This window comes from Panthera onca, chromosome A1 (assembly GCF_046562875.1).
Source record: "Panthera onca isolate mPanOnc1 chromosome A1, mPanOnc1 haplotype 2, whole genome shotgun sequence".
NCBI lineage: Eukaryota > Metazoa > Chordata > Mammalia > Carnivora > Felidae > Panthera > Panthera onca.
The window spans coordinates 62,179,368-62,196,617 of record NC_138339.1 but is presented as its reverse complement, the minus strand read 5'-3'; the positions used below and the strand labels follow the sequence as shown (position 1 = coordinate 62,196,617).

Here is a 17,250-nt window from a genome sequence, read left to right as displayed (position 1 = left end):
TGTTCTCTCTCTCTCTCTCTCTCTCTCTCTCTCTGTGTGTGTGTGTGTGTGTCTCTCAAAAATAAGTAAATAAACATTAAATATATATATATATATATATATATATATATATATATATATATATATATCACAGTACATTCAGGTGGGCGGATTCACAAGTCCCATACTAAAATCATTTAAAAATTATTCAAGGCATTACTTATACAAAAAAAATAATTTATACAAGGACATATAATAATTATTTTACCGTAGTAGATTTGTACAGTTGCTTAAGCACCTAACTTAGTAATTTAGGTCCTAGGAAGAACAAGCCCCCTATATCCTTAAAAGTCTTGGGGCCCCTGGGTGGCTCAGTCGGTTAAGCGTCCAACTCGTGATTTCAGCTCAGATCGTCTCAGCATTCGTGAGATTGAGCCCCATGTCGGTCTCTGCGCTGACAGTGCAGAGTCTGCTTGGGATTTTCTCTCTTCCTCCCTCTCTCTCTGCCCTTCCCCTGCTCACTTGCTCTCAAAATAAATAAACTTTTTTTTTTGTTTTTTTTTTTTAAAGAGGAAAAAATGTCTTTCCCTTACAGGTAGAGGCACTTCACCAATTTGAAGTGTCTTGCATCCAGGTGGTTTTAGCTTAAGGATTGAGAGAATTGAAAGGATTCTGAGAGTAATGGACAACTAGTGAACAAACATTGGGAAAGTATCATTGTCTTTCAGCTGCTTAGCTCCAGCCAGTGTTTGTAAGTATTTGGATATACAGGGACCTTAGGAGCAGTGTTGATCTGAAAAGCGGCAACAGAACGAAGACATGTGCACTTCACGTTACATTATTGTGGGGTCAAGAAGTTATTAAAGTATTAACTTCCTGATCGAAGAGCACATATTTGAACCTTTCATGTGTAGAAGTCAATGTAAAGATACCCACTTCGATCTTCTAAATTTATTTTTAGGCATGTTAACAGCTGTAATTACTTACATTCTACTTTCAGATCTATTTGTAAAAGAAGACTGTTTGGAGCTCACGTTAACCTGATGCTGCGTTTTCTTTTTGAGCAGAGCCTTTTTCTCTTTCTTTCTCTTTTTCTCGTTCTCTTTCTCCGCTTTCTGCCTCTCCTGGTATTTGTCCATGGTGAAGATAGTAAACAGCTTAAATTCCTTGTAATTAAGACGCTTTTGTTGGGGGAAAGAAAGAAAAATTATTTCAGGAAGGATTTGATACTTTGTTTCAGATGACTACAGGATTGTAATCATTTCTCATTTAAAAACTTGGAAACTTGAAGAGGCTCAATAATTAGGACATAATTATAGTCTGATTGTCGTCTAGGAGCCAGGAACAGAGAGTGTATTGTAGACTCCAAAGGAGCCATGGGTCACTTTCTTACTTCTGCGTCCAGTCCAGACGCTTCGGGCTGGCATCCAAGGTTCTACATAGTATCATCCATCTTTTTCAACCTTAGCTCCCACTCTCTTCCCTGCCATAGACTCCCTCTTTAAATAGGCAGGATTCAGGGTCTTTACCATACTTGTTTCCTCTTAGGATTTTACTCCTACGTTACCACCAGAGACTTTTTTCCTTTCTACTTAGTTAACTCTATACACTCTTTCCCCAGTGTCACCTCCTGCCATATTAATTTGGTCACTTCTCTGAACTTCTAAACAAAATTTTCGTCTCTAACCTTCTGTAATTTTGCATCTATATGCTATAACACGTATTCGGTCCTCTCTCTTCACGGGCCTATAAATCTTTTCGGTTTTTTTTTTTTCCTGCTCCCAGTGCCATGAAACGCTCAAACAGGATTTCCCCATCTCCCTCCCCACTGTGTCTATCATAGGCAGTAGGACATTGTCTCTGCCTTTAGACAGAGAGGCTTCCCGGGAATCACACTTAGGGAATCTGCGCTTACACGGTCACCTGTGACGTCAAAGTCGTGGTAGAGATCTTTGAGTTCCTGTTTTTTAATATTGAAGAGAAAGTTGTACATGTGGAAGTTTTCTGCACCAATTCTCAGCTCCCCCTCCAGGTCAAGCAGCTCAAAAACAGGCCGGGAGTGGCGGAAGATAAACTGCTCTTCCAAGTGATTCTATAGAGAGAAGAAATACGTAATAAGATGAACAGTGTTGTTGGTGCTACTTTCAAAACTTGGGCTGCATCAAGAGTAGTATATTCACTTATCCATTTCCCAGAGAACTAAAAACAAAAGGCCAAGGGGTGCCTGGGCGACTCCGTCAGTTAAGCGTATGACTCTTAATCTCAGCTCAGGTCTTGATCTCAGGGTCATGAGTTCAAGCCCGCATTGGGCTCAGTGCTGGGTGTGAACCTACTTAAAACACACAAAAAAACCACAAAAGGCAAAATCCTAGGAGCTCAGGGTTGAAAACTTTCTATGGTCAATGTGGCAAGTCCTGCTTCAGCATCTGCATTCAAGGGGAACTTAAGCCACCTGCTGTGATCAATTCTGCTAGACAGAACCCTTGTCACTAGAATGCATTTCGAGTGAAAATCTGCCCATGAGACATCACCATATGTTAAGATGATGAACACAAAAGTTTCCTTCCCAAGGGGGAAGTAGATAAATACACACCGAGAAAGTATATATAAGGTAAGGTGGGAACCCAAAGAAGAACGTGTCTCATTTCCATCTTTCATCCCCTTCAGAAAATTCTCTGAGAGAAGGGATCATTGAGAGAGTGAGGCACTTGGGATTACTGGTGACTCTCTATGAAGGGCAAGGATGGACATGCCAAGGAGGGAAGTGATAGAGTGAGACCTATCTTCCAGAAGAGGGTGCAGGAGGGCTAAAGATGGGCGGGGCAGCCGGCAAGGGAGGCTGGCTAACTTGGGAATTTCTCGGTTATAAATGGACAGTTTAGGAACCAAAGCTAGTTCTCGCCACATTTTGTTCTTCCTGTTTCGAGTGGAAGGAAGGCAAAGTCTGATGCAGTCTTAGTTCACTGCAAGTTCACCTTCAGCAAGATGGCGGCAGCAGCCACGCTCTGCATCCTCTGCCCCAGATCCTGACTTGTTACTCACCTGTTGTGCCAGCAGTATGCAGACCAACATGTAGAACTGGTCAAAACCAATCTCGCCCATAGCATTCCAGTCCAGCATGTTAAACACAATCATGATCTGCCTCCGTTTCCAGTTAGTCACATGATGAAGGAAGTGGTAAAACAGCACATCTGTTAAGGTGGGGAGATGCAGAGATGGATTGTTCTGAAACTGTTCCAAATGCTAAACAAGCGGGAGCCACAGAAACGGTAGCAGCTGTTGGAAGCTTGCCCACCTGGGAATAGTCATGGTAACACTGTTTCTGGCTTTGTCACTGTTCCTTCCACAACGCCTCCAGTCGTGATTGCCCTTGAGCTGTGTGACAAAGCACTGTGCCCAGATTTGTGGGGAAGGAGATCGTAGATTGGGCTTGATTCTCCACCCCGGCTCCTGCGCTCGACTGAGCAGACAGATGTGTGTCCGTAACCAGTAAAGGGCATGGAGTGCTCTTCCTACATGGAAGAGGTTAATTCTCACTGGGAGCCCAGGACACTTTCTTGGAGAAACTGACATTTTGCAAGGGTCTTTCACTTGAGGTCATCAAAATGAGAAATTTAAAAATCATGTTTAGAAAAGTACCGGGGAGCATGGGTAGCCCAGTCAGTTAAGTGTCCGACTTTTGATTTCAGCTCAGGTCATGATCTCAGGGTCGTGGGATTGAGCCCTGCATGGGGCTCCGCACTGAGTGTGGAGCCTGCTTAAGATTCATTCTCTCTCTCCCTCTCTCTCTCTCTCTCTCTCTCCCCCTCTGCCCCTCCCCCGCTCATGCATACACTCTCTCTCAAAAAAAAAAAGTATCAGTATTCCTCATGCTTCTGTAAAGCAAATGGATTTGGCTATGGGGGAAAGAGCAATCACTGAGCACGTTAGGTTCTAGGTGCTTTAAATGCCACATTTCCCTACAGGGAAAGTGGTATGATACTCGTTTAAAATAAGCCTCAGATAGTAACTAGTCTATTTCAGTACTTGTGTAACTGTAATGAGCATACCATTCACTTGAGAATCTTGTAAAAATACAGATTCTGATTCAAGAAATCTGGTGTTGGACTGAGTCTACATTTCTTTCTTTTTTTTTAAGTTTATTTTGAGAGAGAGAGAGAGAGCGTGTACACACGAGTGGGGGAGGGGGAGAGGGAGAGAGAGAATCCAAGCAGGCTCCGAGCTGTCGGTGCAGAGCCTGATGTGAGGCTCGATCTCATAACTGTGAGATCATGACCTGGGCTGAGATCAGGGCCAGACATTTAACCAACTGAACCACCCAGGCGCCCCCTGAGTCTACGTTTCTCGCAAGCTCCCAGGTGATATGGCTGCTGCTGGTCCGCGGACCCTACTTGGAGTGACAGAGCTGGGATTCAGAGTCTGTCTGACTCTGCCTTGCTCTTTCCATAGTGATGCCATATCTGTTGCAGATTAATTAATACATATGTATTCAATCATATACAGAGAAAAAATACTGTAATTTAAAAAAAACAAGGAAGGTTTTTGCCAGAAATTCTACTCACTAATCATCTGTCTCAGGGAGTACAAGATGGAAGAAACCAACATGGTGACACATTTATATAACAGCATGTGGCTTACAGATTGTGTATGCAAATCACCCATGGTAACCAGGAATTTTGAAGTGTAACTTTGTGAATATGTGATATCCCTTTACCCGCTGATTCCAGAAACTATCTCTTGCATAAAATGTGGCTCTAATAAATACATAAAACATGTATGTCGTTTGGAGTCCCAGCTGAAGAGCATAGTGAACCAGTCATCACAATGTCATGATTTTTTAAACAATTTTTTAATAGTTTATTTATTTTGAGAGAGTGCACAGGACAGGGAGAGAGAGAGAATTCCCGGCAGGCTCTGCACCATCAGCATGGAGCCCAATGTGAGGCTCAAACTCACAAATCGCAAGATCATGACCTGAACCAAAACCAAGAGTTGGACGCTTAACTGACTGAGCCACCCAGGTGTCCCCACAGTGTCATGATTTGAGAAGAATCTGATGGTCTCTTGATGTTCCTTCCCCACACCCCACCAGGTACGAACAAGTGGGAATAGCACATTATGTATGTACACAATGTTTTTTGTGTAGTTGCTCCTGGAGAAATGTTTTAGTGTGGGATATAGTAGCTACTTAACAAATACTGTTTTTAAAGCAGTTGGCTCGGGGCGCCTGGGTGGCTTGGTCAGTTAAGCATCCAACTTCAGCTCAGGTCATGTGATCTCATAGTTCAGGAGTTCAAGCCCCGCGCTGGGCTCTGTGCTGACAGCTGGGAGTCTGGAGTCTGCTTTGGATTCTGTGTCTCCTTTCTCTCTCTCTCTCTCTCTGTCTCTTTCTCTCTCTCTCTCTCTCTGTCTCTGTCTCTCTCTCTCTCTCTCTGACCCTCCCTCACGTGTGCTCTCTCAAAAATAAAAAACATTAAAAAAAAAAAAAAGCATCTGGCTCTGGCCCACTCAAGTGTCCAAAGCCTTATGTCACTGCCTCCCTGGAAGGCAAAACTTAAGGCTGTTGCCTTCACTCTATCAGGTCACTATCCAATCCCTTGGTGACCAGAAGACAGGAGTGTGACTTTATCTCTCAGGCACTGCATCATCAGGGAGTGATTTATTTACTAGGGAGATCAGACTTCTCAGCAAATATTCCAGTGAGATTATGAGCGTAGGCTTTGTGATCAGAAAGCCCTGGGTTTCAGTCCCAGCTTTTCTGTTTACAGCAAGGTGCCCTACACTTGCCTTATCTAGGTCGGGGTTAGTGCGGAGATTTGGTGGCATACTATGTGTACATCTGTATGTAAAGAGAAAAACTGAGACATGAAATTATGAGAAAATGAAGGTGTCTTTTAAGCATTTTTTAAAGATTGTGTAAACTCCTAACAAACCTTTACAGAAGAAACACCTTATTCACAAATGGCATTTATTTCCTTCAGGTCACGAGGAATGGTTAGGATACTTTGCTTATATCTGGTCCTTAAGAACAAAACAAAATAAAATAAGCTTAAAGTATTTTAACTGGTCTATTAGTTCATGCATTCAAAGGCAGGGTTGAGATTGTCAATACTTGGTCACAAGTACCAGGAATTAGAAGGGATCCTGCAGATTACTGACTCAAACCTTCCATTTGACAGATGAGAGATCTTGTTAGGGGGTCTTAAGGGTTAATGCCTGAATGGGACTCAGCCCCCAGGAATAATTATAATAATAACAAACACTAAGTTCTTACCATGTGCCAGGCACTGTGCTAAACGTTTTCCATACATTATCTCATTATCTTTTTTTTTTTTTACTAGGAGCCTCATGTATGGATGAGGAAAATGATACTCAAAGAAGGTGATGATACCTTCTCCAAACCACCAAGGAGCGCCAGAATTTCACCCCAGAGCCTGCAACCTTCTCCCCCTCCCGCAACCGCCCCCAGTGTCAAGTCTCAATTGGCAATTTCTCCCTGCTTCACTGAGAGGTAAAATGCATCTCTGTTAATCAGGCCGTTCCCAGCTCCGCAAGTGCCCCTGCACGTTAGTTAAAAACCAGGTGACATCTCAGAGCAGACGTGGCTGAAAGCACTGACCGTTCAAAGTGTTGTTGTGGTGCACGTCGAGAAGGTGAAAATACTCCACCAAGACCTTCACGTTCCTCACGGATAACAGGCAGTATAGCTTGTCCAGATAGAGGTACCACAGAAACGAGCCCTGCTTCAGTTTCATTGTGGCGCTCCGGAGGCCGAAGGCGCGGGCGACCTGGAACAGAGGAGGGTTCTGGAACTAGAATGCTGGCTCGAGAGAGGCTCTGGGAGTAGGTAGAGACATCACAGGAAGCAGTCAGTAAAAAAATTAAAATTGCTTCCTCCCAGTCTTCTGGCCTGGCTGGTAGTATCTGTGGTCTTAAATCTCTCGCTACCTTGGTTTTCCTCTGCCGCCACATCACCAGTTGTAACTGAAAATCACAGACTGTTTAGAAATGAATGCGAGAACACTCTCTGCTTACACTCTGTCTCTCTCTCAAAATAAAGACCCCCACACACACATTTTTTATTTATTTATTTATTTAAAAAAATTTTTTTAATGTTTTTATTTATTTTTGAGACAGAGACAGAACATGAGCAGGGGAGGGGCAGAGAGAGAGGGAGACACAGAATCCGCAGTAGGCTCCAGGCTCCAAGCTGTCAGCACAGAGCCCGACACCGAGGGGCTCAAACTCACGAACTGCGAGATCATGACCTGAGCCGAAGTCAGACGCTCAACCGACTGAGCCACCCAGGCGCCCCCTCCCCTAATTTTTATTTTTATCTTTTAATGTTTTTATTTATTTTTGAGACAGAAAAAATTTTTTTAAAAGAGTCACGTGCTCCACTGACTGAGCCAGCCAGGTGTCCCAAGCCCTGTTTTTTTCTTTCACAAAATTTATAATGGAATTTGAAAATACTGTATATCACAAAGTAAAGAGATTGGTATAAAAACCTACATGCAATCAGCATCCAGCCTCAACAATCACCAACTCAGGGCCCATCTTGTTTCATCTCTATTCCCCCATCCACCACCACCACCAACTGGATTATTTTGAAGCAAATCCCAGACATAACTTCTCATCTGTGAAGATTTGAATATATATTTCAAAAAGAGAGTGACTCTTTTATTTTTAACATAACCACCTATCACTTCTATACCTAAAACCAAACAGCATTCCTTAGTGTCATCAAATATTCACTCGGCATTCAAGTTTTCCTAATTTTCTTTAATTTTTTAAATTTTTCTGTATTTAAAAAATTTTTTAAACAAATCTTAATTCTTTTGAGAGAGAGAGAGAGAGAGAGAGAGAGAATCCCAAGCAGGCTCCATGCTGAGCAGGGAGCCCGACCCAGGGCTTGATCCCACAACCCTGGGATCAGGACTTGAGCTGAAATCAAGAGTTAGACACTCAACCAACTGAATCACCCAGGCGCCCCTTTTTAGATTTTTAATAGATGATTTATTTAAGTCAGGAAGCCAAACAGATCTAAGTATTACTTTAGTATGTTTCTTAATATCTTTAGGCTCCTCTTTTCTTTTTCTTGAAATTTATTTGTTGAAGAATCCAGACTGTTGTGTAGAAGAAAACATTCTGGTTTTTGCAGATTTTCTCTCCAATGTGTTAACACATTCCTCTGTCTCCTGTATTTTCTATAAACTCATGGTTAGGTCTAGCATGAAAGCTGGTTTTAGGGAAAGACCAATAAACACAGATAAACTTTTGGCAAGTGTGATAAAAAGCTTTCTAAAACTGAGAACGAGGAAGGGAACAATTATTGATGTGGAAGAGTTCAAAATACATATAAGAATACTATACACAGCTCTAAAAAGCTAAATTAGGGGCGCCTGGCTGGCTCAGAGGGTGGGGCTTGTGACTCTGGATCTTGGGGTTGTAGGTTTGAAGCCCTATGTTGGGTGTAGAGATTACTTAAAATCTTCAAAAGCTAAAATATCTACATCCAATAAATATACACCGGGAGCCACAAATATGAGTCACGTACATAATGTGAAATTTTCTAGTAGCCACATTTTTTTAGAAAGTAAAAAGAAGTGAAATTAATTTTGATAACATTTAACCCAGTGTGTCTGAAATGTTATTTCAATTTGTAATCAATATACTTTTTAATTAGCTATTTTACAATTCTTTTTTCGAACTCTATTGAGATTCAATTGACATATGACACTGAGTGAAAAAAATTTTTTAATGTTTATTTATTTTAGAGACAGCACGAGTCGGGGAGGGGCAGGAGAGGGAGACAGAGGATCTGAAGCAGGCTTTGCACTGACGGCCGCAAGCCCTATGCGGGGCTCAAACTCACGACTGTGAGATCATGACCTGGGTGGAAGTGCGATGCTCAACCGACTGAGCCACCCAAGCGCCCCAACATTATGTGAGTTTAAACTGTACAACATGCGGGGCACCTGGCTGGCTCAGTTAGTAAAACATATGACTTTTTTTTTTAATGTTTATTAATTTTTGAGAAAGAGAGAGAGACAGAGATAGAGCATGAGCAGGAGAAGGGCAGAGAAGGAGACATGGAATCCAAAGCAGGCTCCAGGCTCTGAGCTGTCAGCACAGAGCCCGATGCAGGGCTCAAACCCAGGAGCCATGTGATCATGACCTGAGCTGAAGTTAGATGCTCAACTGACTGAGCCACCCAGGCACCCAGAGTGCATGACTCTTGATTTTGGGGTTGTGAGTTCCAGCCCCACCTTGGGCATAGAGTTTACTTTAAAAAAAAATGGGGGTACAACAGCTTTACTAGTCTTCTGAAGAATCATGAAGAGAGGAAACTCATTTTATGTGTCTAATATTATCTGCATGCCAACACATGGCAAATCAGTATAAGAAAGGAAAGTTACAAATCTCACTAATGAACATAAATGCAATAATTCTAAAGAAAACATCAGCAAACTAAACCCATACACATAAACACTGAGAAAAATAACACCCACAAGTGAATTCTTCCGGCACAGAAAAATAATCCCACGTGGAAACACAGAAATTCAGGAAGGGAACAAGAGCACAAGAAATTGAAAATGAGTGAGTAAATCTAAATGAGTATTTACCGTATACGACACTAAAAATAATGTCATATGAGGACTCTAGCTGCAGGTGCCCTCAGAACTCACCAGGAACTACCAAGGGAAAGATCTGCTGCCGCTGGGAGGAGGGAGAAGAAACCGTGTCATATTTAACCGCATTTTTCCAGCGTTGTAGTCAGAGTGAGTGCTGCTAGCTACTGTAACGACTCTTGGAATATCAGAACTCTTTGCCAATGTCATGATAATTGGTAACATTCAAGACCTGGTGCTCCGTCAGGTCAGCCGAGTTCCTGAGTGACCGTACAAAAAGAGAAAGGACCCTTCGCTTTGCCCAAGGTAAGAGCCAGAGGTCTTTACCTGGGCCCTGGGAGAGAGGGGTTTTGTTCTCCTCTCCCAATAGCATAAAGCTTTTGCTTTGAAGGCAGTTGCTTTTGCACTTCTGGGGAAGTAGTGGAGGCCCTATACTCCTCTCCTGGCAGCCACCATTAAATATTGCAACAACATGAGTGAAAAGAAGCCAGACTTAAAAGAGCACATACTGGGGGCACCTGGGTGGCTCAGAAGGTTAAACGTTCGACTCTTGGTTTCAGCCCAGGTCACGATCTCACGGTTCGTGATATGGAGCCCCTCACGGGGCTCCATGCTGACAGCACGGAGTCTGCTTGGGATTCTCTCTCTCCCTTTCTCTGCCTTCTCTTGCTCATGCACCATCTGTCTCTCTCTCTCAAAATAAACAAATTAATTTTAAAAAGAATATGATTCCACTTAGATGATAAATTAGGAAAGGCAATTCCAATATATGGTGGCAGAAAACATCAGCTGTTGCTGGGGCCAGGAGTGTGAATGGGGATTGCCTGGTGAAGAAGCAGAAGGAATTTTCTCAGATGATGGACAAGTTCTGTACCTTGACTCTGGTGACAGTTACATGGGCATATACATTTGTCAGAACTCCTAGAACTGTGTGCTCACAATGGGTGCATTTTTCTTGAATGTAAATTAAACCTCAATAAAGTTGATTTTTAAAAATTACAAAAATTAGACACAAATAATTCAATCACATCAGTATTAAGCATATTTGCTCAATAGAAGACACTGTTTACGAAGTTAATGGTTGATAAATCAGAGAGATATTTGCAATGTCTAAACCGAATAATAAACTGTCATCAAAAAGTGAGACAAGAGGGGCACCCGGCTACTGGTAGAGCATGCAATTCTTGATCTTGGAGTTGTAAGTTCGAGCTCCATGGCAGGTGTAGAGATTACTTAAAAATAAAATCTTAAGGGCACCTGGGTGGCTCCGTTGGTTAAGCATCCGACTTCGGCTCAGGTCATGAGCTCACAGTCGGTGAGTTCGAGCTGTCAGCACAGAGCCTGCTTCAGATCCTCTATTCCCCTCTCTCTCTTCCCCTCCCCTGCTCATGTTCACTCTGTCTCTCTCTCAAAGATAAATAAACATTTAAAAATTTAAAAAATAAAATAAAATCTTACAAAAAATTCAGGAATAATAGCAGTGAAACTGACAAATCACTTAAGTAGTAATTAGTAAAATATATTGTGCACACACCAAAAATACAGTTCGCAGACCAGGAACACTCAAACCAAAACATGGAATGAGGCTCAGGAGTATATTGTTAAAAAGCAGTTTATATAGTGAGAAAGTAGTGACTATTTCTCACAGTGATTTGTTATTAGAATATTCTTAAATGATAAGGAATTGGTCAGTGGTTACCACCTATCAACCTTGGGAAACAGTTCAACTTTTGCTTGTGATTTCCAGAGGCATATGCAAGAAATGACCCAGGTCAAGTTAGTCTTGCAAAATAAGCTAAATTAAGCTTTGTTTGTATGACTAAAATGGTTTTGTCTGCTGAAGAATTTTCAAGCAAGCATGGTCTCCATTTGTTTTTTATTTTAACATTATCTTGATTTTAAAACCAGATAAAGGCAGCACAAGAAAAGTATAGACCCATTTGACTTGTGAGCATAGATACAAAAATCCTAAATATAAGGTTTGCCAGGCAAAATACTTACTTTCCGGGAATGCAAGAATATTTTAATCAATGAAGTTCACCATGTTTATAGGCTAGGGGAGAAAAATCATATGATTAACTATATGATTGACATATGATAAATGCGTAAAAATATTTGCTAACGTTCTACTTTATAGATGATATAAAAACGATATGCTATGATAAAATTTTTAGCAAATTAGGAATAGCAGGAAGCTTCTTTTTGTGTAAAAATCGTTTGCCACCGTGCTTTCACAAATATCATACCTGGAGGAGACACTTTAAACCCTTTTCCATTAAATGTTGGACCAAGACAAAAATTCCCATCTTCACTGTTACTGTGTAACTAACATATGGCTAGAGCCCCTAGCAAATGCTATAGGAAAGGACAAGAAATAGGAAATGTAAAGACTTGTAGTAGAAGCTGTACAAAGCCCCATGACATCTCTCACCTTAGGGGTGTTTTCTTGTCCCTCAAGCAGGGCATGCTGGAAGTGCTGCCCAAGGGAGCAGCCCTTGGCCAAGGACAGATAGGGCTTGGGGGAAAACTTCCCATTTCCTTGCCTCTTGGGTGAGTTGACTCTGAAGGGTGTTGTGTCTTGAGTTCCAGAATTCCCCAGTGTGATTTAGCCCCAGGTGGCTGCAGTAGTAATCAGCTCCAAAGTGCATCTTTTTTCTTTTCTTTTTTTTTTTTTTATGAGTTCATTTTGAGAGAGAGTGAGGGAGGAGCAGAGAAGAGAGAGAGAGAGAGAGAGAGAGAGAGAGAATCGCAAGCAGGCTCTGTGCTGTTAGCTTGAAGCTCGATGCAGGGCTTGAACTCATGAACTGTGAGACCATGGCCTGAGCTGAAGTTGAGTGCTTAACTGACAGAGCCACCCAGGCGCTCCAAAGTCCATCTTTTACTGGCTTCATGCCTCCCATTTCCTACTGGTGCCTCCTGGCATCACCTCCCAAATAAACTACTTGTACCCAAATCCTGATCCTTCCGTCTGGGGGAATCCGACCTAAGAATGGTGTGAAATGCTTTTTCTATGACTGTTGTGACTGTGATTTTCTTTTTTCCTTTGTCAGTGCAATGTCTTACATTAATAGCTTTTCTGATGTAAGACCGTTCTTGTACTCCTGGATAAACCTTTCTTGGTCATGATGTTTTTATTCACCTCTGGTTTCATCTTGCTAGTAATTTATTTTTCTCTCATTTATTTCATAAGTGAAATTAGCCTATAATTTTCTTTTACTGTCCTTATCTAGTTGTGGTCAATCTTATTTCATAAAATGAGTAGAATTCCTTTTTTTCCTATCTTCTTAAAAAATGTATATGAAGAGACGCCTGGGTGGCTCAGTGGGTGAAGTGTTGGACTTTGGCTCTGGTCATGATCTCACAGTCTGTGAGTTCAAGCCCCGTGCTGGGCTCTGTGCTGACAGCTCAGAGCCTGGAGCCTGCTTTGGATTCTGTGTCTCCATCTCTCTCTGCTTGCACTCTGTCTCTCTCTCTCTTTCTCTCTCTCTCTCAAAAATAAATATAAAAAAAATGTATATAAAGAGAGAAAAACAAAACAAAACAAAACAAAAAGAATACGTATACGGGGAAATTATTTGTAGTGTTACATAACCTGATGTCTTTCGGTAGGTATAGACTTTTGATTCTTTACTTTCTTTATTGGTTATTAGTTTATTTAGGCTTTTAAAAAAAATTTTTTTTTAACGTTTATTTATTTTTGAGACAGAGAGAGACAGAGCATGAACAGGGGAGGGGCAGAGAGAGAGGGAGACACAGAATCCGAAACAGGCTCCAGGCTCTGAGCGGTCAGTGCAGAGCCCGACGCGGGGCTCGAACTCACGGACCACGAGATCATGACCCGAGCTGAAGTCGGATGCTTAACCGACTGAGCCACCCAGGCGCCCCTTTAGGCTTTTGTTTCTTATTCAAATTATGTATAGTTATAGGGCACCCGGGTGACTCAGTCAGTTAAGTGTCCAACTCTTGATTGCCACTCAGGTCCTGATCTCACAGTTTGTGAGACAGAGCCCTGGGTTGGGCCCTGCATGGACAGCTCAGAGTCTGCTTGGGATTCTCTCTCTCCCTCTCTCTCTGCCTCTCCCCTGCACTCTCTTTCTTAAAAATAAACATAGGGGCACCCAGGTGGCTCAGTCGGTTGGGCGGCTGACTTCGGCTCAGGTCATGATCTCTCGGTCCGTGAGTTCGAGCCCCGCGTCGGGCTCTGTGCTGACAGCTCAGAGCCTGAAGCCTGTTTCAGATTCTGGGTCTCCCTCTCTCTGACCCTCCCCTGTTCATGCTCTGTCTCTCCCTGTCTCAAAAATAAATAAAAGCATTAAAAAAAATTAAAAAAAAACATTAAAACAAGAAATTATGTATCTTTATACATCATTTATATATATTATTTATATCATTTCTATTTTCTTGCACATGATTACCAATTTCATGTAGATTACAATTTATTTATGTTGGAGTGCCTGGTTGGCTCAGTCAAGGAGCATGCGACTCCATCTCGAGGTCGTGAGTTTGAGCCCCCTGTTGGGTGAGGAGACCACTTAATTTTTTTTTTAAATTTATTCACATAAATTTGTTTAAAATATCTTGTGATTTAAAAACCTTTACAGTACCCAATATTATATCTCTTTTTTCATTGTCTCCGGTGAATATTTTTCCTCTCTAAAATTTTTTTTTGACTAGTCTACTAGTTACTTCTGAAATGTTGCTCTAGTTTTGTTGAACCTGTTTGATTTCATACAACCTTATTGAAGTACAGTTTACATGTCGTAATATTCACCCATTTCAAGTGTACAATTCAGTGATATTTATTTATTTATTTAATTTATTTTGAGAGAGAGAAAGAGAAAGAGAGAGGGGCAGAGGGAGAGGGAGAGGGAGCGAATCCTAGGCAGGCTCTGTGCTGTCATTGCAGAGCCTGACACGGGGCTTGATCTCAGAAACTGTGAGATCACGACCTGAGCACAAACCAGGAGTCAGACGTTTAACCAACTGAGCCACCCAGGCGCCCCTCAATTCAGTGATTTTTAGAAAATTTACTGAGTTGTGACATCATCACCATAATCTTATTTATTTATTCCTAGAGAGAGAGTGCATGAATGTGGGAGAAGGAGAGTGGGAGAGAGAGAGAGAGAGAGAGAGAGAGAGAGAGGGAGAGAATTTTGAGCAGGCTCCACACTCAGCCTGGAGCCTAACTCCGGGCTTGATCCCATGACCTTCGTATCACGACCTGAGCTGAAGTCGAGTCCGACTCTCAACTGACCCACCCACATGCCCATATACTCCAACTTTAGAATATTTTCATCACCCTAGTAAGGTTCTTCATGTCTATTTACAGTTAATCCCCATTTCATAGCAACATTAATCTATTTTCTGTCTCTGTGAGTTTGCCTTTTCTAGATATCTCATGAAAATAGAACCTTAAAATATGTGGTCTTTTGCCTCTTCCAGACATTTCGCATCAGCGAAATCATATGTGTTCTTTTGGGTTGGGCTTCTTTCACTTAATGTGTTTGGATGAACCTCTCCATTTTTGTTTCTCATTTCATTTCTTTCTGGGGTGATCACAGAGCCAGTCACAGAGCCCTGGGTTGGTGCACCTGGGTTGGTGCAGGCCTGGGGATGAGCTAAGGCTTGGACCTCTCATCCCCTCAGACCTACAGCTTCTGCAAAGTCACAATCTCCACTTCCCAGTGGGAAAGACTTCCCCTTTGTCCCCTCACCCTCTTCGTGGAGTTGGTCAAATGGACTGAAACTGATGAAAGACCCGCCTTTCAGCTTGTTTGGGGAGGTTGAAACATTGGCTTTCTCAGTGAGAATTTTCCTTCTTTTGGTGGCAAAGACCCTCTACAGTTCTAACTGCTCGGGAAGGTGTTGGAACCTTTCAAACCTCTTGGCAACCTTTACTCGGGGAACGTGTTGTGCAGACCACCACCAGCATCCCAGGCTTCTTTAGTTAGTTTTCCAAACTAAGAACTACACTTCATATTTGCACCCTGCTCAAGAAGGGGTGAAAACATCTCAATATTGGCATTCTTTTTTTTTTTTTTTTTAATTTTTTTTTTTAACGTTTATTTATTTTTGAGACAGAGAGAGAGCGTGAACGGGGGAGGGTCAGAGAGAGGGAGACACAGAATCTGAAACAGGCTCCAGGCTCTGAGCTGTCAGCACAGAGCCTGACACGGGGCTTGAACTCACGGACCGTGAGATCATGACCTGAGCCGAAGTCAGCCGCTTAACCGACTGAGCCACCCAGGCGCCCCGTCAATATTGGCATTCTCTGTAGGGGTGGGGATTCCTGGAGAGTGACATTCCCTGAAATGCTATTTGATTATGAGGTAGATTTATAATCCAGTCTTCCTACCCCTCAGCATGCTTTATTTGGAAATGTAATATAAAAAATAAAGTGGCCAGGTTTTTTGTTTTTGTTTTTACCAGCAAAATGGGTTTATACAAGAATATAAGAAAATCTCAATTCAGGACATGCACGCTAAGGCAAAACCATAGGCAAATATAACAGACGAAGGAAAATAACTTTATTTTTTGGAGAAGGAGAAAGTTGTAGAGAATTGTTTGGAAGGAAATCCTATCAGAGAAAAGCAAGAGTTTGGGGTGATAATGGTTTTCCATTGATTGAGTTACCAGGGTAGTCAATTTCTTCCCCAAGATGCAATATGCATCTTTCCCTGTTGGGCCCTGTAATTGATGGTTTTCCTGTTGAATATTCTTCTGTTGGGGTTTGCAATTGACAATTTTTCTGTAATTGACATCAAGTGCTGCCAGATCCCGCTTCTAGCCTCAGGACTCCACTCTAGTGAGGTTTCTTTTTATCAATTTTCACAGACCCACCTTGTAGATTAGATAAAAGTATCACTGTCCCAGTGACAGCGAACAGTAGCTGGTACAGTGGCAGTGGAGCGTGTCAAACAGGCAGGATCAAAGATGATGGTGGTCAAAGCAAACTTCAGTTCTATCTGTAATGAGCTCATTTTTTAAAATTGGGAAATTAGGACCAAGAAAGTTGTTACTTAATATGCATATATACCTTAAGATCCATCATAAAGCATGTGATAACTAAGTTCTTTCCCCCAGCCCTCTAATGCTGACGGGTTTGTGGATCCTGGTCGGGAAGAGCCCCTGGGAAGCAGGAAACGAGCGAGGAAGCCCAGGCCTCCAGGGACTGACGGCGGCCGCAAGGGGCGCAGCATTTCGTGCACTAGGAGGCAGCACCACGCCGAGGAAACCGCACTGGATCCGCCGACGGGATGTGCAGCCTGGGGCTGGTGCCTTTGCCCGCCGGGAGTCCTCACTTGAAAAGTGGGCGCGAGCAGAGCAGGCTTGCGGAATAGTTGCGGGGCAGATTAAGTGATTAATGATGCCTTTCACCTTCTTGGCCTTTGGACAACAAATCAGTGGGCGTTCGCGAAAGCCAATTTGCTTCCCCTCTCGCCCCCACAGACATTTTGAGAGCCACGCGGCGTGGCTGGCCTCGCAGACCCGGGCCGGTCCCGCGGAAGGATGCCCTAAGCTCTGTTAAAGCCCAGCCCTTAGCTCGCGGGCGGGCGGCGCGCAGGGGACTACAGTTTCCAGAGTGCCCTGCGGCGACGGGCGGAGCCGGGGAGCGCCCGCAGCCAATTAAGGGGTCTTC

At 42.7% G+C, this 17,250-nt stretch overlaps 1 protein-coding gene across 1 annotated transcript; it reads right to left on the bottom strand.

Annotated features, from left to right (window-relative positions):
• Nucleotides 1–915: 915 nt before the first annotated feature.
• EFCAB9 (EF-hand calcium binding domain 9) lies at nucleotides 916–6,766 on the bottom strand. The gene is made up of 4 exons (XM_060635032.1): nucleotides 6,599–6,766; nucleotides 3,022–3,170; nucleotides 1,895–2,071; nucleotides 916–1,160 (listed from the first exon to the last, which is right to left on the bottom strand). The coding sequence occupies exons 1-4, from the start codon at nucleotides 6,732–6,734 to the stop codon at nucleotides 963–965; spliced, it is 660 nt and encodes a 219-aa protein (XP_060491015.1). The 5' UTR covers nucleotides 6,735–6,766; the 3' UTR covers nucleotides 916–962.
• Between the last annotated feature and the right edge of the window lie 10,484 nt (nucleotides 6,767–17,250).

Excerpts from the sequence above, each read along its gene's own strand:
- EFCAB9 (XM_060635032.1), bottom strand. The coding sequence starts at position 6,734 with ATGAAACTGAAGCAGGGCTCGTTTCTGTGGTACCTCTATCTGGACAAG. Across the intron at positions 3,171-6,598 it reads CCACAACAACACTTTGAACG|ATGTGCTGTTTTACCACTTC; the intron begins GTCAGTGCTTTC and ends CCACCTTAACAG. Across the intron at positions 2,072-3,021 it reads GCATACTGCTGGCACAACAG|AATCACTTGGAAGAGCAGTT; the intron begins GTGAGTAACAAG and ends TTCTCTCTATAG.